General features: G+C 41.7%; 1 protein-coding gene across 1 annotated transcript; it reads right to left on the bottom strand.

Moving 5' to 3' along the window:
- Positions 1 to 14,119: 14,119 nt before the first annotated feature.
- amigo1 (adhesion molecule with Ig-like domain 1) lies at positions 14,120 to 22,139 on the bottom strand. Its single transcript, XM_059950336.1, has one exon. It carries the CDS (start codon positions 21,414 to 21,416, stop codon positions 19,872 to 19,874), a length of 1,545 nt encoding a protein of 514 aa, XP_059806319.1. The 5' UTR covers positions 21,417 to 22,139; the 3' UTR covers positions 14,120 to 19,871.
- Between the last annotated feature and the right edge of the window lie 304 nt (positions 22,140 to 22,443).

The following is a 22,443-nucleotide window of genomic DNA, read 5'->3' as shown; positions in this document are numbered from 1 at the left end:
TGCTCCTATTTCCTACGTTCTTATTTTAAGGGTACATCAGAGTTTTATTGTATTTACTTATTGAGATAAAGCACGGAATAGGCCCTTCCTGCCTTTCGAGCCATGCCATCCAACAATCCCCTGATGTAATCCTGGCCTATTCACAGGGCAACTTACAATGACTACACCCAATAGTCATTGGGTGTATTCAAGACAGAGATTGATAGGTATCTGAGTAGCCAGGGCATCAAAGGTTATGGTGAGAAGGTGGGGGAATGGGACTAAAGGGAAGATTGGATCAGCTCATGATAAAATGGCGGAGCAGACTCGATGGGTCGAATGGCCAACTTCTGCTGCTTTGTCTTATGGTCTTATGGACTAATTAACCAACCAACCGGTACATCTTTGGACTGTGGGAGTAACCCACCATGTCATGGGTAGAATGTACAAACTCCTTACAGGCAGTGGCAGGAATTGAATGCAGGTCACCCTTATTGTAAAGGGTTGTGTAAGTGGTAAGACACTTTCATTTGCCCTGTTAAACTAAAAAGATAAGGCAGCTTTCAGCAGCATAAAAGCTCCATTATAGGAATCAAAGTCTGAATTTTTTAGTGCCTTTTTTCAACTTCAGAACGTTTTACCTTTTCTAATTTGAATAAGCAAATTCCTATTACCCAGTGCCCTTGAAGATTAACATTGGTAATTATACATATATACATACTATATCAAGTTATAACTGATTACCTGTTTTCTTCAAGTACAAAGCTCATTTTTTAAGGCTTGACTAATGACTTCTCCCCTATTCTTGTTCAACACATTTCATTTACGCATTCTCAATGTACATATTGTACAAGAGATAATACTAGTTGCCTGCTTGTGTGTTCCACCCCCTACAATATAATTGTTAGAATTCTGACAGAAATGTTGTGCACTTTAACACTCAATGAATAGAAGAGTTTTACAATAATTTTTCTAAAAAAGGGCCATTGTCGGAGTGGACTGAAGCAGAGTGGGATGACTTTGGCTCAATCAGGCTTCGGCGAGAACAGGCAGAGGTGAGGTTGAACAGGTTGAACAGGTGAGGTTTGGATACTGTTGGTGAGGACGACCTACCAGGGACAAGTTGCAGTGCTTGTGTCTCTGGCACTGAGACTGGACCCTCAGCTCAGAAGGGAAGGAGGGAAAAGAGGAGAGCAGTAGTGATAGGGGATTTGATAGTTAGGGAGACAGATAGGAGGTTCTGTGGAAGAGATTGAGAATCCCGGATGGTCTGTTGCCTCCCTGGTGCCAGGGTCCGCGATATCTTGGATCAAGTTCTCAGTATTCCCAAGAGAGAGGGTGAGCAGCCGGATGTCGTGGTCCATGTAGGGACCAATGACGTGGGTAGGAAGAGTGAGGAGGTCCTGAAAGGTGAGTTTAGGGAGCTAGATGCCAAGTTAAAGGACAGGACCTCCAGGATAGCAATCTCAGGATCGCTACCAGTGCCACATGCAGGTGGGTTTAGAAATAGTAAGATAGTGCAGATCAACATGTGGCTGAGGACATGGTGCAGGAGAGAGGGCTTCAGATTTATAGATAATTGGGCAGTTTTCTGGGGGAGGTGGGACCTGTTCCGGCAGGACGGTTTACATCGGAGGTGGAGGGGGACAAATATTCTTGCAGGTAGGTTTGCTAGAGAGGCTCCGGTGGATTTAAACTAGATATGAGGGGGGAGGGGAACTAGAGTGTAGGAACAGATGTATGGGAGAAGGAAGAAAAAGAAGACAGTAAAGTTCTTTCTACTGTTAGAGATAAACAGAGAGGAAGAGGTGGAGAATTTCTTAAATGCATTTATTTTAATGCTAGGAGCATTGTGAGAAAGGTGGATGAGCTTAGAGCATGGATTGATACCTGGAAATATGATGTTGTAGCTATTAGGGAAATATGGTTGCAGGAGGGGTGTGATTGGCAACTAAATATTCCTGGATTTTGTTGCTTCAGGTGTGATAGAATTGGAGGGACAAGAGGGGGAGGTATTGCATTGCAGCGGTACTCTGGCAGGATAGATTAGAGGGCTCATCTAGGGAGGCTATTTGAGTGGAACTGAGGAATGGGAAAGGTGTAATAACACTTATAGGGGTGTATTATAGACCTCCTAATGGGGAGCAAGAATTGGAGGAGCAAATTTGCAAGGAGATAGCAGATATTTGTAGTAAATACAGGGTTGTGATTGTGAGAGATTTTAATTTTCCACACATAGACTGGAAAGCCCATACTGTAAAAGGGATGGATGGTTTGGAGTTTGTAAAATGTGTGCAGGATAGTTTTTTGCAGCAATACATAGAGGTACCAACTAGAGAAGGGGTAGTGTTGGATCTGCTGTTAGGGAATGAGATAGGTCAAGTGACGGAGGTATGTGTTGGGGAGCACTTCGGGTCCAGTGATCACAATGCCATTAGTTTCAATATAATTATGGAGAAGGATAGGACTGGACCCAGGGTTGAGATTTTTGATTGGAGAAAGGCTAACTTTGAGGAGAAGTGAAAGGATTTAGAAGGAGTGGGTTGGGACAATTTGTTTTATGGGAAGGATGTAATAGAGAAATGGAGGTCATTTAAAGGTGAAACTCTGAGGGTACAGAATCTTTATGTTCCTGTTAGATTGAAAGGAAAGGTTAAAAGTTTGAGAGAGCCATTGTTTTCAAGGGATATTGGAAACTTGGTTAGCAAAAAAAAAGAGATATCTACAATAAACATAGGCAGCATGGAGTAAATGAGGTGCTCGAGGAATATAAAGAATGTAAGAAGAATCTTAAGAAAGAAATTAGAAAAGCTAAAAGAAGATACGAGTTTGCTTTGGCAAGTAAGATGAAAATAATTCAGAAGGGTTTCTACAGTTATATTAATAGCAAAAGGAGAGTGATAAAATTGGTCCCCTAGAGAATCAGAGTGGACAGCTAAGTGTGGAGCTGAAAGAGATGGGGGAGATTTTGAACAATTTCTTTTCTTCGGTGTTCACTAAGGAGAAGGATATTGAATTGTGTAAGGTAAGGGAAACAAGTAGGGAAGTTATGGAAATTATGACGATTAAAGAGGAGGAAGTACTGGCGCTTTTAGGAATATAAAAGTGGATAAATCTCTGGGTCCTGATAGGATATTCCCTAGGATCTTGAGGGAAGTTAGTGTAGAAATACCAGGAGCTCTGACAGAAATATTTCAAACGTTATTAGAAACGGGGATGGTGCCCAAGAATTGGCATATTGCTCATGTTGTTCCATTGTTTAAAAAGGGTTCTAAGAGTAAACCTAGCAATTATAGGCCTGTCAGTTTGACATTGACATCGTGGTGAGTAAATTAATAGAAAGTATTCTTAGAGATGGTATATATAATTATCTGGATAGACAGGGTCTGATTAGGAACAGTTAGCATGGATTTGTGCTTGGAAGGTCATGTTTGACAAATCTTATTGATTTTTTGAAGAGTTTATGAGGAAAGTTGATGAGGGTAAAGCAGTAGATGTTGTCTATATGGACCTCAGTAAGGCCTTTGACAAGGTTCCGCATGGAAGTTTAGTTAGGAAGGTTCAATCATTAGGTATGAATATTGAAGTAGTAAAATGGATTCATCAGTGGCTGGATGGGAGATGCCAGAGAGTAGTGGTGGATAACTGTTTGTCAGGTTGGAGGCTAGTGACTAGTTTTAGTGTACTGGGTCCAATGCTGTTTGTCATATACATTAATGATCTGGATGATGGTAAATTGGATTAGTAAGTATGCAAATGATACTGAGGTAGGTGGCATTGTGGATAATGAAGTAGGTTTTCAAAGCTTGCAGAGAGATTTAGGCCAGTTAGAAGAGTGGGCTGAACAATGGCAGATGGAGTTTAATGCTGATAAGTGTGAGGTGCTACATTTTGGTAGGAATAATCCAAGTAGGACATACATGGTAAATGGTAGGGCATTGAAGAATGCAGTAGAACAGAGTGATCTAGGAATAATGGTGCTTAGTTCCCTGAAGGTGGAATCTCATGTGGATAGGGTGGTGAAGAAAGCTTTTGGTATACTGGCCTTTATAAATCAGAGCATTGAGTAGAGGAGTTGGGATGCAGTGTTAAAATTGTACAACGTATTGGTAGGGCTGAATTTGGAGTATTGTGTACAGTTTTGGTCACTTAATTGTAGGAAAGATGTCAACAAAATAGAGAGAGTACAGAGAAAATTTACTGGAATGTTACCTGGATTTCAGCACCTAAATTACAGGGAAAGATTGAACAAGTTAGGTCTTTATTCTTTGGAGTGTAGAAGGTTGAGGGGAGACTTGATAGAGGTATTTAAAATTATGAGGGGGATAGATAGAGTTGACATGGATAGGCTTTTTCCATTGAGAGTAGGGGAGATTCAAACAAGAGGACATGAGTTGAGAGTTAGAGGGCAAAAGTTTAAGGGTAACACAAGGGGGAATTTCTTTACTCAGAGAGTGGTAGCTGTGTGGAACGAGCTTCCAGTAGAAGTGGTAGAGGCAGGTTCGGTAATGTCATTTAAAGTAAAATTGGATAGGTATATGGACAGGAAAGAAATGGAGGGTTATGGGCTGAGTGCAGGCCAGTGGGACTAGATGAGAGTAAGTGTTCGGCACGGACTAGAAGGGCTGAGATGGCCTGTTTCCGTGCTGTAATTGTTATATGGTTATACGGTTGTCACAAAGCAGCCACTGAAAGTACTGTTGCAATGTAAAGCATATGATGGATATTTCCAAAACAGAACTGAGATAATCAGTTTTTTTTTGTTTTTTTATTTGAATTATTGATCAGAATATCAGAGAGAATTTCTGTTCCATGACATATGTCATGGAAACGTTAATGTCTTGCCAAAAAGGCAGAGAAGGCCTCAGTGTACCATCTCAAACAATAGATGATAAAAGCAATGCCAAGGGAACAGGGGGATTTTAGAAGTCCACCATCAGTAATTCATACCGATGTGGATTTTGAGTTCCACTGAGGAAAAAGCCTGTGAATAATTTACTTTCAAGCCAATGGATTCTGTAATGTCTCAGTATTAGTATAATGAGAATATCTTTAATTAAGGATGTAGTAATGGAATGACACATTGGACTGTGGAGGAAACACTCCAGAAAATTAGGTCATCGATATACCCTTAATTTTAGGCCAATTAAAAATCATGATAATGGTTTCACATTAGCACTGAAATAAGGTCATAAATGTCACTAAAATATGAGGAAAAAAGGTTTTTTTTAAAGCACAGTACAGTACATATTATCTTCTAACCCTCTCTAGCCATGAGAGGAGAGAAGTTCAAAAGGAGATTTAATAGTTAGTGTTCAATGAATAAAAGATTCTGAAAGAGTAAATAAAGGAGGAAATCTCCATTTCCCACCGGTTCAGGAAACAGAAGCCTGAGATTTAAAGCAGATGTGAAAAGAAGCCAAGACACAAGAGAAGATTTTCATTTAACACTGAGTTCTGATGATCTGGAATTTAGTGCTTAAAATGGTGCTGAAGGTAGATTCAATTGTTTAAAGTATGACTGGAGAACTACTTTATGGAAAAAAGAATGCATGACAATGTAAAATCAGCAAGGGAACTGGACTAATTGGATAATTTTTTTTAATAAGTGGCAAAGGCACAAAGGCTAGGTATTCTCCTCCAATGATGAAGTAAATATTGAAGTATTAATCTCACTTGGCCTTTCCTGCTTCCACTCATTCCTCCAATCCTTCCCCTTAATACTCATGCTTTTTTAATTCTCTTTTCACAAATACAATTACTCTTTAATGCAATTAATCAGTCTGACTTCAAAGTCCTGACTTTCAAGATGCCACAGACAGACTACTCTGATTGAAAAATTTCCTTCCTTCTTGCTCCTAACATCCTCATCTATCATTCCATCATCCCTGTCATCGGTAATATCAACAGGAGGTGCTGCCTCAAAAAGGCAGTATCTTTTATTAAAGATCTTCACCATTCAGGCTATACCATCTTTTCTCATCAACCATCAGGCAGGAGCTACAGAAGCCTAAAGTCTCACATCACCAGCTTCAGGAACAGCTACATCCCTTCAACCGTTCCATTCTTAAAGCAACTGGCAAAACCCTAATCACTACAGTTTAGCAACACCATGACCACTTTGACCTACTTTCTCTAAAATGGTCTTTGTACTTTTTTTGTTTTAATTGTGTTTTCTTGTAAGAATTGTGGATAACTTACAATTAATTGTTTTGCTTGTGAACGTTGCTATATAATGCTAAATGCCCATGATGCTGCTGAAAGTAAGATTTTCATTGCACATCTACTTGCGTGTATAACAATGAACTCCACATTGACTTTATTTAAAATGGTGCACCTTGTGATTCAGAACTGCTACAATGCTTAGTACCTTTGCCCAGTTACTAATGAGCAGATTATGAACCATCTGCTTGTATTTTTAATTGGGATTCCAAATATAATGAATTTGATTTCCAATTTGTGTGAACACTCAGCTTCACTTGCTCTGTTCATGTGAACTTTCACCCTGTTTTGGTTATTGGCCCTAATTAGCTTCAGTGTCTCAGTCAAAAACTTTGCTTGCTGGTGCTCTTATGAAGGGCTGAGCTCTTTTGTTAATGATAGTGTTTGCATATGCTAGTAAAGTATGCTAGAGGTATACCGAAAGGATACTATAAAGTGCTTGATTGTTGTATGCTTCACTCCCTTCAGTATTGAATGGTAGTAGATGTTTGCTACATAAACACATGCAAAAACATTGATGTCTGTTGTGTTAAGTGGATGTGATTAAAGATGTGTAGCTGTGGATAGTGAGCGATTTCAGGTGGGCAAAATTGGAATTAGAGTAACAGAGGAATACAGCAAGAAAGCAGGTCCTTCTGTCCAACTTATCCATGCAATCAAGATGCCCATCTATACTGATCCCATTTGGTCATGTTTGACCAATATCCATTTAAACCATTCCTATCTATCTACCAGTCCAAATGTCATTTAAATGTTGTCAGCGTACCTCCTTCAACCACTTTCTCTGGCAACTCAATCCTCACATACCTCGTTTTCTGTATGAGGAAGTAGCCACTTGGGTCACCTTTAAATCGTTCCGCTCTCATGTTAACCCTATGCCCCTTTGATTCCCCTTCATTGGAGAAAAGACGACATGCATTCATCCTATCCATGCCTCAGATGATTTTATAAACCTTTATAAACTCTCAGAATCCTACTTGGTTCTCTCAAGGTCTGTAAATAAAGGAAGTCCAGTTTTCTTCATCTTACCTTAAAATAATCCAATTTCTTGATTAAAAAAAATGAAAACAATCATTGAGAAGCTGAGTTTAATTTAATCTTTTTTTTCATTTTGAGAGCAGGGTCAACATCAAGAAATCAAGTCACTGAGGCTTAGGTGAAACATGCAGAGTTTTTGCTTTATCCCTCATCTTAAACCACAGTTAACTCGCTCTAGACAATGAGCTTTTCCCTTGAGATTGATTTGGCCATTTCTGGCTTCTGTAATGAAGTTGGAAATGGCCACTTTTCCTTTGCAGAGTTAGGATTGAAAAGTGATATGAAAGAGGATCCCAAGTTAATATGTGTTTGAGAGATTGTATGTAGAAACGTTTCTACTTACGGGAGAAATCAAAACTAGTGCTTTAAAGTATAAGATTATCATCAACAATCCCACTGGGGAATTCAGGATAAAGGGCTTTCCCTAACAGAATTAGAATGTGTAACTTGCTAACCGAGAGAGTAGCTGTGAAAATAGCAAGGGCAATAGCAGTTAATAAAGCTGCTGTCTCTCAGCTCCAGTGAACCAATTTTGACTCTAACCTCTGGTGCTGGCTGCAAGGATTCTGCATGTTCTCCCTGTCATTGTGAGGATTCCTCCTAGACGATCTAGTCTTCTCCCATATGCCAAAGACCTGTGAGCCCGTAGGCTAAATGGTCCTTGTAAACTGTTCCAAACGTAAGACTGTTGGGGTAGTTGATGGGAGTATGGGGAAAACAGAATGACACTGGTTAGTATTGGTGTAAAAAAGATTATGGCTGTGTAATGGTCGTCATGATCTCAGCTGGCTCTGTTTCCATTGCTGTACAAGTTGATGATTCTCTAATGAGATTATCATCAAGCTAGATAGGTACACAAGTGAATAAAGGTTTATGCTGATAGGAAGAAAAGAAATGGAAAGGGCAGAGGTTCATGTGAAAGAAAGAAAAATAAGCTTTATTTGTCACGAATATGTTGGACATACAGTTGATGGCATCAAATCAAATCAGCGAGTATTGTGTTGGGAAGCCTGCAAGAGTCACTACGCATCCGGCGCCAACATAGCAATAGCAACACATCACTAACCCAAACCCATATGGCTCTTGAACGTGGGAGGAAAACAGAGCACCCAGGGGAAACCCACGGGGTCATGGGAAGCACATACTGACAGCGGTGGGAATTGAACCCTGATCTTACAGCTGGCGGCAGTAAAAGCTCAAGCTGCATGTCTTGCTGTTGTAAACTCAATGACAACCCACAAATTAAGCAAACTAACTACATTTGAATTGAAAGCATTGAAATTGTAGAGATGCTGAGATATTCCAGTGGGGATAGCGGGAGAAATTCAGCTGAGCACCAGCAAAGGGGGTGATCTTTTAAGACGCTGAGAGATGGATATCCAATTTCTCCTTTACACGGCATTTTAGATTTTTAATTTGTGCATTAGCATGTCAGTAGTTAATTTTATACCTCTCCATTTTTATTTCCATTATCATTAATGGGGAAGACTGAAATCTACAGGATCACAATCAAGTATTGTTTGTATGTCCCCAAAACTCAGAGCAATTACTTACCCCACCACCCCATGTATCATTTACTCCAAATAAATGAGAGTTACTGACATTTGAGTTAAACAAGAGTAAAATTTCCTACTCCAATTTTTCCTCAGAATTGGCTCAAAACAAGTTTAAGGTTTATCCTTCAGTACATTACTGACAGTGAATTTCCTCCAGCTTTGTCCAGGTGCTGAGTGTCACAGCTTTAGAAAGCATTATGGTTACTCCCAACGCCACGCACCCTGTATCTTCCAGAAGGTAAAATCATATATGACAGTTAGGCACAAAAATTCGGGATACTTCCCTTTTCAATGCATTAAGACAAGTTATCACCACAGTTCTGGGAAAGAAAGACAAACTCAACACAAAATAGTTGTTTCCATCTCGGACCATGCTACAAGTTGAAGTTAAGAGGCATCAGAGTAACTATATCCTCTCCATTTTTCTACAAGAATGTGAAATGTTTAATATGTCCAATCATAGTAATGTCTAGTCAGTAATATATAATACACTATGCTTATAGAGTTTAGAATTACCAAATAGGAATGGAATATTGTGTGGTTTCAAATGTTTTAACATTTTATTCTTGACTAACTGGAAGATGAGAGGTGACATTGTGTTTAATGTTGTTTTTCTGTATTTAAATATGTAGTGTTTTGAGCTATCTAATCAGTTTGTTCGCATCTATTTTTATCCAAATGGGCAAACAGTCCTAGGGAACAGGTCTTTAAATTAATATTCATTGAAATGATAATGATACATGCATGCATATTTGTACATGTGCCATTGATCCGGGTGTAAGCTTGAAGGGTACAGCCTTGGACAATCAGTTCTCCAGATGGTTCAGGTTTTGATTCCTCTCGATGGGTATTTCACACTCTTCAAGTTTGAGCTTTAATGTATACAACCAAATGAAATAACGTTCCTCTGGACCCACAAACATATATCACACACAGCACATAAACAAAAATATTATACTATAAAAAAGTTAATAACATGTTCAAAATGCATGTAATAATGTGCAGCACAGGGTAACAGTGAACAGCCCTCTGTCCTAGTGATGAGATCTCAGAACTGTCAGGGTATTCATTAGTCTCACAGCCCGAAGGAAGAAGCTGCGGCCCAGTCTGGCAGTCCTAGTCCTGATGCTCCTGTATCTCCTTCCTTATTCTTGTGGATCAAGGAGGTTGTGGGAAGAGTGGTAGGGATCCTCAGCAATGCTTTGGGCCTTCATCTGCAATGCTTCTGGTAACTGTCACAAATAGGGGGGAGGGAGACCCTGATGATCTTCTGTGTAGGGTCTCGATGCCTTGCAGCTTCTGTATCACACCATGATGCAGCCAGACAGGACACTTTCAATGGTGCTCCTGTAGAAACTTGATAGAATGGGGGCAGGGAGCTTTTCACACTTCAGTCTCCTCAGAAAGAGGGCCTGGATTAGATAGTCCGTGATGTGCACACCAAGAAACTTTGTGCTTTTCACTCTCTCCGTGGCCGAGCCATTGATGTGCAATGGAGAGTGCTCGACCTGTGCCTTCCTGAAGTTCACAGTCATATCTTTTGTCTTGTTCATGTTGAGACTCAGATTGTACTATACTTAACCATTTTGCAATACTCACTGTACGCCGACTTGGTCATTGTTGCTAATGAGGCCAACCACTATAGTATCACCAGCGGACAATGATGCAGTTTGAGCTGAATTTCAGAGGGTAGCTGTGAGTCAGCAGTGTGGACAGCAGCAGGCTGAGCACACAGCTCTCAGGGGTGGGGGAGGTGTACCAGTGCTCAGTGTGATGGAGCTTGAGATGTTGCTGCCAACTCGTACTAACTGGGATCTTTCTGTCAAGAAGTCCAAGGTCCTATTACAGAGAGGTGTTTTCAGTCCCAATTAGGACAGTTTACCCACCTGCCTCTGAGGAATGATTGTGTTGAACACTGAGCTGAACAACATCATGGCGTACGAGGCATTGTTTACTACATAGGTGGAACAAGACAGAGTGGAGGATCAAGACTATGCCATCATCATTGGACTGAACTTCAGGCGTCTTATTTAATAGAGATTTATCTGTCTGGGGATTAGGTTGCTTCCACTGTTTTCTTAGAATCTCCAAGAAATAACGGACACTGATGTAAACAACTCTGGGAGAAAGTGTCAGTGCCTTCATCTGCTTTGAATGTTTTTGTCTAACAAACATGGAAATATTGCTGGTACGGGTGGGAGTGAAGATTAGCACACAGCAGGCAGCAAACTGACTGAGAGCTAAGAACCAACCAACCTAATGATAATCAATCTGCTCACTTTCCAGTCGGTGTATTGTAAGGGTGGATACGCTGGCTGATCAATGGTGGGAGTGTGGGACTGCGGCGACAGGAGCTGAGTGTCATATGATGAAATGAGGATACAGTTCAGATTTTGCAATCATGATGGAGATGTTTGTTGCTGTCCTACCCCCTCAGTGTAATATTTACATGGGAAAATCCTTTAATCTCAGTTCCTTGTACATCTTCATTTGGGATTCTTCACTAAAAAATTTAAATGGATTTAAAACTACCTTCACTCAAAACGATTACATGCACAATTTCTTTGAAGGATGTCGACAGAAGAAAGCTCCATGTGAGTTGTGGACCAAACAAATGAAGCCAAGAACAATAAACGTAAAGCTCCTGCCCTTGAGTAGGATAAAGCTGCCAGTTCTAGCTGGATGAATTCCTCATGTTTTGAACTCGTGACTCCTTGTCTCCAACTGTCCCATTGCCAGATTCTTATCATAGCAAAACACACAAAAATGCTGGAGGAACTCAGCAGGTCAGGCAACATCCATGGAAATAAACAGTCGACAGAATGGAAAAAAGGACTCGGCCTGAAACGTTGATCATTTCTGTGGGTGCTGCCTTACCTGCTGATTTCATCTATCATTCTGTGCATTTCGCTTTGGATTTCCAGCATTCACAGAATCTCTTGTCCGAACAATTCTTACCATTGTTGCCCATTTTCAAAATGCACTACTGTCGAGGCCCAATCAAAAAGTTGACAGTTTTTGCAGAATGCAATTCAACTACCCTGTTATATACATTTACAAAGATTTTTTTTAACAAAAACTTAACATGTTACTGCCTCTCTGCCTGGCATTACTTAGCATAGTAAGGCTGTAAATCTAGATGAAATATCACTACTACACACCAAGATTGCTTTAAATTGTTTTTAAATGAAAGGTCATCTGTATTTTTCTCCTACACAAAAACATGAATTAAACTGTGAAATGTTAACATAGAAAGAAGTGACAATTATTAAACTATCTGCAGTGAATGAGTTTTCAAAACATCATGACTAGAGGTTTGGATCTTTTCTTTTTCAGTATATGGTTTCAATAGAGGCACATCTTGCCCTTGAGAAGACTGGTGAGTTGCTGCTTTAAACTGCTGCCCCCAGAGTGCTCCAGTATTTAGACCTGACGCCAATCAAGAAGAGGCGATATATTCCAAGTTAGGATGGAAGTGAAGAAAGAAAGTTAGCTTTATTTGGCATATGTACATTGAAACATACAGTGGAATACGTCGTCTGTGTTAATCACCAACACAGTCCGAGGATGTGCTGGGGGATGACCTCAGATGTCTTAGTACTTCTGGCTGTACAACTTAATAACCTCATGTCTTTGGAATGTGGGAGGGAAAAGGAGCATGCAAAGGAAAACCATGGGATCACAGGGAGAATGTACAAACTCTTTAGTTGTGGAACTGAAGCCACATTGCTGGTGCTGTATAGCATTGCAGTACCGTGCCGTACTGTGTGACTTGGAGGGGAACCAGCAGGCGGTGGTGTCCCAGTGTTCCTGCTACCTTTGTCCTTCCTGGTGGCAAAGGTCATAGGTTTGGAAGGTGCAGTTGGAGTGGCCCGTGTGAGGAGCATTTTGTAGATTGTACGAATTGTACCACTGCACACTTGTGATGGAGGGACTGGATATTTAGGGGAGTGGGTAGGGTGTTAATCAAGTGGCTGCTTTCTCTTGGATGGTTGAGCCTTTGAAGAGTTGTGGGCACAGGCAAATACAGGTTCTTCCATTGTGCTTCTCTTTTGTGTCTTCCTGATGATGGAATGACTTTGATGGTGTTAGGAGTTGAGTCATTGTCTCAGATAGCCATCTTACTTGGCCTTGTACCTGCCCCAGATTGCCCTCTCACTTTGTCTTGTACCTGGCTGTCCAGTTCAGATACAGGTTAATTTATGACAATCCATCACGTGTACATCGAAACATACAGTGAAATGCGCCATTTGCTTTGATAACCAGCACACCTAAGGATGCGCTGGGGGCTGCCCGCAAGTGTTGCCACACATTCTGGCGCCTACACCGCATGCCCGCAATTCTTGGCAGAACGTCACTGAGCACAACAAAGCGACTGAACAACAACAGCAAAAACAAATCCCGCTACTCTCTCCCAGGAGAAGCTGGTTTCCAGTAGGAAATCAAAATATGTATGCCTGGCTGAACTGCCATTTGCACGCGCATGCCAAGCCCCACTATCTTTGATGGATATGTTCTTGGAGCCTCCTCTGTTTGCCCTTTAAATATCCATTACCACTCATGAGTAAGTATTTAGGGGTTAACTGTTTTCAGCAGATTCATTATTTGGGAGATCATTTAGCTATTAAATAGTGGTTCTGTTGATCTTTAATCCTGGAGTATAACTTCACTCAGCTGGTGCCTATCATTTTTAGCCATGCCCTTGGCGGGGTGGTAATTATCCAGTGAGAGATATGCCAGGCCATGAAATTAAAGACTAAGGTAGCATACATTTCTGCTGCCAATGTTGGTCCACAGTGGAACCGGTTCTGAGCTGTCAGATCTGTTCACCGACAATTCCATTTAGCACGTTTGATGAACAGGTCCTTGATGTAAAGGCAAGACTTTGCCTCCGAAGTGACCACTGCAAGTCACCTACAGCAGCCAGTTGTTGCAACTCTGCCACAGATAGATGTATCTTATGCAGCTACGTTGCCGGATGTGGTAACTTACTAAATGGCTAATATTCTGGCTCTGAAATTATGGCAGTTCTAAATACTAATATGCTGCTAGGGATGATTTATAGGTCTAGAATAATTGCACCACTGGGGTATTCTGTGAAACTTGTTGTTTTTAGGAAGGGGAAATACAAAGGCCCGATGCAGATCTCTCTGAACAAGTGTATAATGAGTTACCAGCCTCCCAGGGCTGCTCTGCAGGTTTCTGGGATTGAAGATTAATGAACAGAATGCAGGGAATAAAATCATTTAAAATTGTATTGATGTTTTTCTTTCTGTTCTTTAACATCCATTAGACATAAAAGCATTTGAAATTGAAAAGTCAACTATTACTCAATTGATCATCCGGAGCCAGTTCGATTCCTAATTGGTTGTGGGGTGCTGCAATCACTGACAATGTTAAGGAACCAATGACAGATTCTAGAAGGTAAACAATTCGAGGTGCACTATTGTACAGTGAATCGCCCAGCAGTAAATCATCAAGAAACAACAACCCTTTCTGGGAGATCCCAAACTGGGGTCCACAGACCCCTTGGTTAATGGTAGGGAGTCCATGGCATTAAAAAATGTTGGGATCCCCTGCTTCATATAATTGAGATGTAGTCCTGTGTAGTTGGACCCTACATTGGGTGGCATGGTTAGCACAATGCTTTACAGTCCAGGCGAATCATGTTCAATTCCCTCTGCTGTCTGTAAGGAGTTTATACGCTCTTGCCATGACTGCGTGTGTTTCCTCCTGGTGCTCCATTTTCCTTCCACAGTCCAAAGACATACCAGTTGGTAGGTTAATTGGTCATTGTAAATACCTCCAATTAGGCCAGGGTTAAACCGGGGGGTTGCTGGGTGGCGCAGATGGAAGGGCCTATTCCGCGCTGCATCTTAATAAATAAAAATCTTATCATAGATCGGTAATGCAAGGTTGAGAAAGAAAGATCTGTGTTTTTCACAGCACTTTTCACTCTCGGTGTACATCAAGGCCAAAAGGCTTATTTTTATGCTGTGCACCTCTGTGATTCTAAGACCCGCGCTGATTAAAATGAGAATAATTGCCTATCTCTTTTTAGATTAGGTAAAGCTTTCTGGTGTACCTCTGAGAGGCAGGCGTTTATAAAGGCTTGTGATTTCATGCTATTTATATGGACAGTCTCATTCCAGTCTGTTTTTGGAGGAAAGATGCAGTGTTTAATACCACACCAACCATGGAAATCTTTCTGTGTGCTATCAAAAAGACAAATACTCAGCCATCGATATCTCCAGCAGTTAGCTCTTATTGTTGGTTAAAATCAAATGACCTGTGCCCCCAGTGAAGATTTTCATAAAAAGGAAAATTACAAAATGATATCTCACAATCACGGCTAATACCTTCTACGGGTTTAATTTCAGACTAGGCTGTCAAATAACATGTAAAGTCACAAAAGCAACAGACAAATACAACATTCCAGCCTGGAAATTGATTCCAGCCCCGTGGCATTGTGTAACAAGTCAGCATGTTCCCTTACGATTGTGTTTCTTTGTGAGGAGTGTTCCATTTGGTAATGTAAAATTGGAACAAATACGCTTCCCCACAGCATATTATTACATTCATATTTAGAGAGAAGTATGAAGGGCTGCGTTTTTACTGTGGCTCCAATTACAGGCAGAGTGGAAGTAGAAACGAGAGTTATAATGAGGCAAGGAAATGCGTGCGTGCTGCTGCCACCCCTCTCACCCGGGATTTGTAAAACATGCATTAGCTATTTAAGGAAGTGGGGAGAAATCTCTTTACTCAAAGGGCTAGAAATCAGTGCTGCTTGGATAAACTGAGGTAAATTGCACAATTTCTGCTTAAGTGGAAGTTCAATGTAGGGAATAGGGAGAAGAAAGAATAGAGCAGGAATGGTAGAAAGCACTCAAAGATTACTCAGAATTACATAAACACCACTTCCATCCCAGTATTTATTCTCCACACTAGCCAGCTTGCACCCCATTTCACCTTGTCCTGTTCTCTCGTCCTTCTTTCTCCAGTGCAGTATAAATCATGTCCTGGTGATAATAATGTCTAGTGGCCCATATTTAGGTTATAAATTTCTTGTAACTTGGATTTGCCTCTATTTCTAACCTCAACCAGTGACATTCATTTGACTTTCAGCTGAAGTTGTCTACAGCTGCCACTGAAGACTCGAGTTATATTATCTAGGGGAAATATCCAGTGACCCAAAAGAATTAAAAACAAAATCTCTTAGATTCCAAAATAGATTTCCTTTACACTTACTCATTGTGGTGACAGGTGGTGGTTTGGACCAAGAACGCTTGTAAAAGAGCAAGAGTTAATTTTTTTCCAAGTTCTGTGTGCCTTTAATTCAGTTCTACATATAAATATGTAGGTGAAATTGTTCATAAGTACTTGAACAGCCAGGAATTCAGAAATTAACAATACATTAAATATACATTAAAAATACTGCATTTTATCAAACCAAAACTCTTGACAACGATATTGAGGGTTGAGTGAGTATAATTCACGCTGGATTTGGTAATTTCCTATCAGGAGATGCAGTGCGAGCTAGATCATTTTCATCAACAGGGGATTACGTTGAGAGTATTTCTGCTAAAAGATTATTATTAGCAGTAGATCAGTTGGGGTGAGGGCAGCAGGTGTGTTATGATCAGATTCAATCATTCTCTGGATTAAGAATAATCAGTAAAAACCCCTCCTCCAGGAGAAAACCCTGAAACTGATCAAAAGGTATTCAGCCATGGAAAGAACTGGACTTTGCGCACACAGACAGCTTGTTATTGAAAAGGGACTCACGACGAAGGACAGGATGAGAGCTGGCAAGATTTCTGCTCTAGACTCTATGCACACAGATGAGTTTACAGTTACACAACATGATAAGTTGCTACCAAAATCACAATACATTGTACAAGAGTGACATTAGGAGAGCCATAGATCACCGCTGCAGAGGGCAGTCTCCTACACTCTGCTTTCAAGACACTTGAAAAAAAGCCAGTAAGATAACAGTTTTCTCTGCTGATGCATTCAACAACATGATTGACCGAACAATATTTTTTACGCTATTTGTTTGCTGTTTTTTTTTAAAACATCTTTGAATTCACAAACAGGCATATGAATATGATGGCTGTGTCAGCTTAGAGCAATTTGGAGCTGATGGACCCTAGCTATATCGCCAGTTCTGCATTAATCCCTGAGTGCGGGATAAGTGCAGATCTCTGAACAAAGTGCTTTTGTAAAAGCAAGTACTACACAGACCACTCACCAAGTGCTTGGAAATCTGGCTGTTGTTGGGTGACATGGTGCATATCTAAAGTTATTAGGTGATCTATTGCAATTACACTGCAGGCAGCAAAAGGTGTCTATCCCAATTTGGCTGGACACGAGCACATGATCCAGTCTGACCTTCCCTGTGCTGCACTAGAGCTAATGCTAGTGCTGGTGTCATTTTTCAGAAGAGATGTAATCTAAGGCTCTGAACTTAAAGGTGATGGTAAATGTTCTGATGACATCAATGCCAAGAATAACAGGGGAGATCTGTCTGGCAGCCCGGAGGATACTTATCTCACAGCCAACAGCAGTAAAGCAGAACTACCTAGCCATTGCGTTGCTAAATCTGGGAGCATGCTGTTTACAAACTGCTGCATTGCAACTGGATCTTTTTAATACTGTTCCGTGCTGCACATCCAGTACTACTTGCTCTGTAGCAAAAACAACTAGGGATTTTATTTTTGCATAAAAATATAAAGTTAGTGATCAGTCTTACTCAAATATCAATAAACTGGAACAAAAGAATCACAGATGCTGGAAATCTGAAATAAAACCAAAACACTAACTCTGTTGCTCTTTCCACAAGTGCTGGCTGACCTTCTGAATGTTTCTGGCATTTTCTGTTTTCACATCAAAAATTGGAGAGAGAGATCCCCCGGGATGATGGAGCCTGATATTATTTTTTGTTTCCCCTTTACACAACTTATTTTAGATGATCTACTCTTTAATCATTTATATTGATAACCTTTCTCAGTTTATTCAGACGCTTGTGATTCTATAACACGCCCTCTGCTTTATGGAGATGTTAACTTGTACTGAATCCCAATAATCAGAAGATTTCTCAGCATCTGTAAATTGTGCAACAAAACCACCAACACTACAACTTTGGCGTATTGGGTACATCTCCCTCAGGTAAATCATAACAAAATCGTGTCAGAACCTCGCACCACCTCAACAGTCAGTATGTTTTCTTTCTTTCCATTTGATTCTCCCTCTCATCAAAAACCATCATATTCTTTATCACACTATAAACTGGAGGAACTATATGAAGTAATAAAGACATGGTAAAGTATCAAGGCACTTAACAGAAAACTGGGCACAAATTACAAGACGCAAACAACATGTGATTGTCTAAATTCCTTGGATGTGTTGTTGCCCTGAAACTGACTGTAATTATAGACACCACAAAAAACATGAATCATTACTTTTGAAGTAAAGATCGGTATCTTCAAGCAGATGTATGCAGTACACCCCATTTGCAAGCCTTCATGCAGTGCCTGTTTTTAATCTCAGACCAATTCAATTTTAGTTATGCAGGTGTTTCACTTTGTATCATCCTTAAAAACTCTACGAATGTGTATAGAGGAATTGGTGATGAACGAGTGAGATGTTAAGTGTGCTAGAAATAAGTTAGGGGTGACACTGTTTCACTGCATGCTATAGAGAGGTGTGCAAATATTCATGTACTGCAGTGCTTGCATTGGACTGTTGGAGTAACACAGTGTAAAACATAACACTTAACACTGAGACAAGGAATATTTTGAGATTAACCTGTTATTGCACCAATCCATATTCTTTCTACTTTACCACAGTGACTATACTTCTAAAAAGTACTTCATTGGCTGCGAAGTGCTCTGGGCTATCCTGAGGTCGTGAAAGGTGCAATATATATGCAGAGTTTTTTTTTTAGCTGGCTCTTCTCTCTCATTTACTGGCTTTCTTGAGTTTCAGGCATGCATTAATGTCAGGTCCAGTGTATCCTTTGCTCTGCTAATTCTCCCTGTGCAGCAGTTCCATAGGTGCTGGTTAATGTTACCTTCCAATATCTTCCTCAAGCGGCTACCCTTTGGAGATGAGCAGGCCTCATCAGACTAGTCATGACAGAACCCACTTCAGACAAGGTTGGATCAAAATACCTGATAAGAAGGCATTGATTAATTTGTTATTCCACTCTAGCCCAAAGGATGATAAACCGTTCAGGATAAATACTGATAACCCAAATTTCACACGAGCTGAGGCACTAGTCCCATAGGTATCACTGAACTTTATCAATGTCCATGTATTTTTCTCCCCCCTATTTTCCTCAGTACGTTCTGGAAACTGTTAAGGCGTGCACCACTCGGAGTTCAACTCTGTCCATTTTGCCTCAGTGCACCTTTGCAGGATTAGATAGGAGGGTGTGCTGACTCTGAACGTTCAGGTCTGTCAGTGATTCAGTGACCCCTTGGTAAGCTTGTTCCCAGATGTATGTTGCGATGCCACCGTCATGAATTTTTGCTGGGATGACAGGTTGGTGATTCGTTTGTCATTATTATTTTGCGTTTGCTGATGTACGAGGTGGTTAGCATTTCATTCCCCTTTTGCCTGTCTTATTGGGCCAATAGAGGGCTTTTCTGTTATTCTGATCTCTTTGAATTTTTTTTTAGAATCCTGTGGGTCACCTGTGGGCTAAATGGGTTTAGCCGCATCAGCCACTTGATTCGGTCGATCCAGTCACTAGTGGAGTAAAATGGTTGAACACTGTGTAGTTTAGAAATCTGCAGCGCCTATACACAGTAAGCCAGCTTGGCGTACAAAATAATTTAAGAAAAATAAATATGGATTATTATCTTCAACAGTTAAGATCTCGCTGTGATCCTTCAGTCTGCCTTTTCAGGTTGTGCCCTGGCGATGTTGCCGCTAATTGTTTTTAGCAAATCGAGACCCGCATGGGTGACCACTTGACTCCTGATGAAGCATTGCTAAACATCGGCATCACTCACCCGGCAGCCTGCCAGAAGCCTGCACCCACTGCGCAGACTATGGCTCAAACCCACTGTGTTAGACGACAATGGGAGAGTCAGAGGACACCGAGCCAACGGACCCACAGTCAGATTTCTTTCTGGGCACCGTTAAGAGCCTCTTATCCTCGAACTCTTCCACAGCATTTGGTTTGTGCCTCCCATTCTGCCCTTGTGCTTCCTTGGCTGGCTCAATGAATGCCACGCGCCGGTCCACGGCCGCCTTATCCACAGAGACGTCGTGGATGGAGCTGGCGCTCAGCATGGACGAGTGAATGCTTTCTTCCTGCTGGCTTCTCTGCTTGTCGGCATTATTCCTACACTGGCACCGGCACGGCGTGAGGTACAGGTAGATGAGAACCAAAACCACACTGGCTACACACCCAACCAGTGTGGTGTACGCAGTATTCAGAGTCTCGTGCATGGCGCTTGCCGTGGAATTGTGCACCTTCAGCTGCACGTGGATGGTCTCGTTGAACCGGCTGCTGCTGGCCAGGCAAGTGTAGGTCCCCGAGTTTTCAGGCTGCAGGTTACTGAGCTGCAGATTGCCGTCGGGCAGCATCCTGAGACTTTGGTTGTCGTGGCCAGCCTCAATGGTCTTGTTGTCTGGCGTCACCCAGACCTTCATCATGTTCCTCAATCTGGTGTCGCAGTGCATCGTCAGGGTGCCCTCCAAGAAGGCCTCCACCTCTGAATCCACAATGGTGCTGCAGTTCATGTACTCTTCTTGCAAGTCAAACAGCTTGATGGACACCTTGTGGTTTAAAGGCAGGACACACTTGTATTCATTCCTGAAGTCCACAGCAGAACTGAAGCGCCTGTTATACCACTGGTTGACCATAAGGTACAAGCTACAATCACAGATCAATGGATTATTGTGTAAGTACAGGCCGTTTTTAAGATATGCAGGTAGAGTTTTCAGCTCCTGTATAGGAAGGGCCTTTATCTTATTACTAGACACATCCAAAAGTTCCAGTTCGGGCAACCTGGTACTTTCTTCCACCAACTCCTGTGGAAATCGAGTGATCAGATTCTGACTCAAGTACAACTTCTGAAGCCTCTCCAGGCCTTCGAAGGCAGTCCGGTCAATCTGAGAGATCTGGTTATTGTAGAGCAGAAGGACCTCCAGCTCTTCCAGCCCCTGGAAGTGCAGTTCTTCAAGAGTTCTCAGCTTGTTGGAGGACAGGTCAAGGTACCTCAAATGCGGCACCTCCGTGAAAGCTTCCTCCGACGTGAAGGACAAGCCGTTGTGGCTGAGGAGCAGTGTGTGGAGTCTGTCGAGACGGACTGTGGTCCATTCGGCTCTCAAGCGCGTCACACTGTTGTAGCTAAGGTCCAGAACGGCTGTGTATTCGGGGAGAGAGGTAGGGATGTTAACCAGTCCCTTTTTAGAGCAGCTGACTATGTTACTGGCGCAAAGGCACTCGGAGTGACATTTCAGAGCAGATACGTTCACAGTTCGGTGGCCACACAGCGTCAGGAAAAGCAGAACAGGCAGGTAGGAAAATACGTAGTTGTATCCTCTAGTCAGGTGGAACTCCAAGAGGCAGCTTATCCACATGGCTAGGCTGTAGGAACTGGTCATCGAGTGTGCCAGAGTAGATCAGGATTTACGCCACACAAGGGAGAGTCATTGGCTGGAGAGAGGTATTGCTGGCACGGGGAGCTTGCTTCTGAAGCCGTAAATAATTGAACATTGTGCAGAGAGCAAGTGGGAACTGGCATTGTGCCACAGTTCCTCTACATTTACCAATAAAAGTCCCCCTTGGGGTTTCAACCATGCCTGATATTTAACTCATTGCAGCCCAGTTTCGGGGATAAACACGGAAAGTTTTTACTTACTGGTTGCAAAAATAAATATTCTGACTGCTTCCCCTGAAGAAGGTTCCTTTCGTTGGACATCAGGGGTGTTTTCACGGTACTAGGTTAATCACCTTCCATCCAGGTCCCTTTTAAATGCGGATCAACATTTCAATATTGCGGAAACAGCAGGGGCAATAACAGCTCCTCAAGCGCCTCACGACGTCTTCACCATCTTTTAAACAAAAATAAAGCAAAGACGAATATATGTGTGTTAGATGGGATGGAAGGACGATGGCTTGCAACGGGAGGCGGCAGTAGGAAGCAAAGACTTCTTCGGCTGGTTGGCAGCAACAGAGCGAGTGCGGGCTCCAGAAAACTCCTGCCAGCAATCCAGACCTCGACAGAGACTCCAGCGGACGATCCCAGGTTGAGAATGCGGTGCTTCCCTCTTCTGACCTCCTCATTCAGCTCTCTGCGCACTCGGCTCTCCGCAAGTGACAAGATTGTTTATTTCGCTCCTCTTAGCTCTGTCCCGATTGGAGAAGAGAAACATCCATCAGGGGAAGCCGCAGCTTCGCCGTCCCATTGGCTAATCTCGCTGTAGCCAGCCGTCCAATTAGTACAACCTTTAGTTAACCCATTGAACGACGGGTTTATTGCCGAAGTGACTGCAGTACTTTCACCATCTTTGCAATGTCCACGAAGGAGATTAAAAAAATCACAATCATTTGGAGGTTTCGATCAATAATCGTATTTCGTTGGCTCTCCCTTCCCGCAAATATCTTTAACTGTAGCATTTTTGCTGATTT

The sequence above is a fragment of the Hypanus sabinus genome, chromosome 25, assembly GCF_030144855.1.
Source record: "Hypanus sabinus isolate sHypSab1 chromosome 25, sHypSab1.hap1, whole genome shotgun sequence".
In the NCBI taxonomy this organism is placed as follows: Eukaryota; Metazoa; Chordata; class Chondrichthyes; order Myliobatiformes; family Dasyatidae; genus Hypanus; species Hypanus sabinus.
This window is presented reverse-complemented; position numbering and strand designations above follow the sequence as displayed.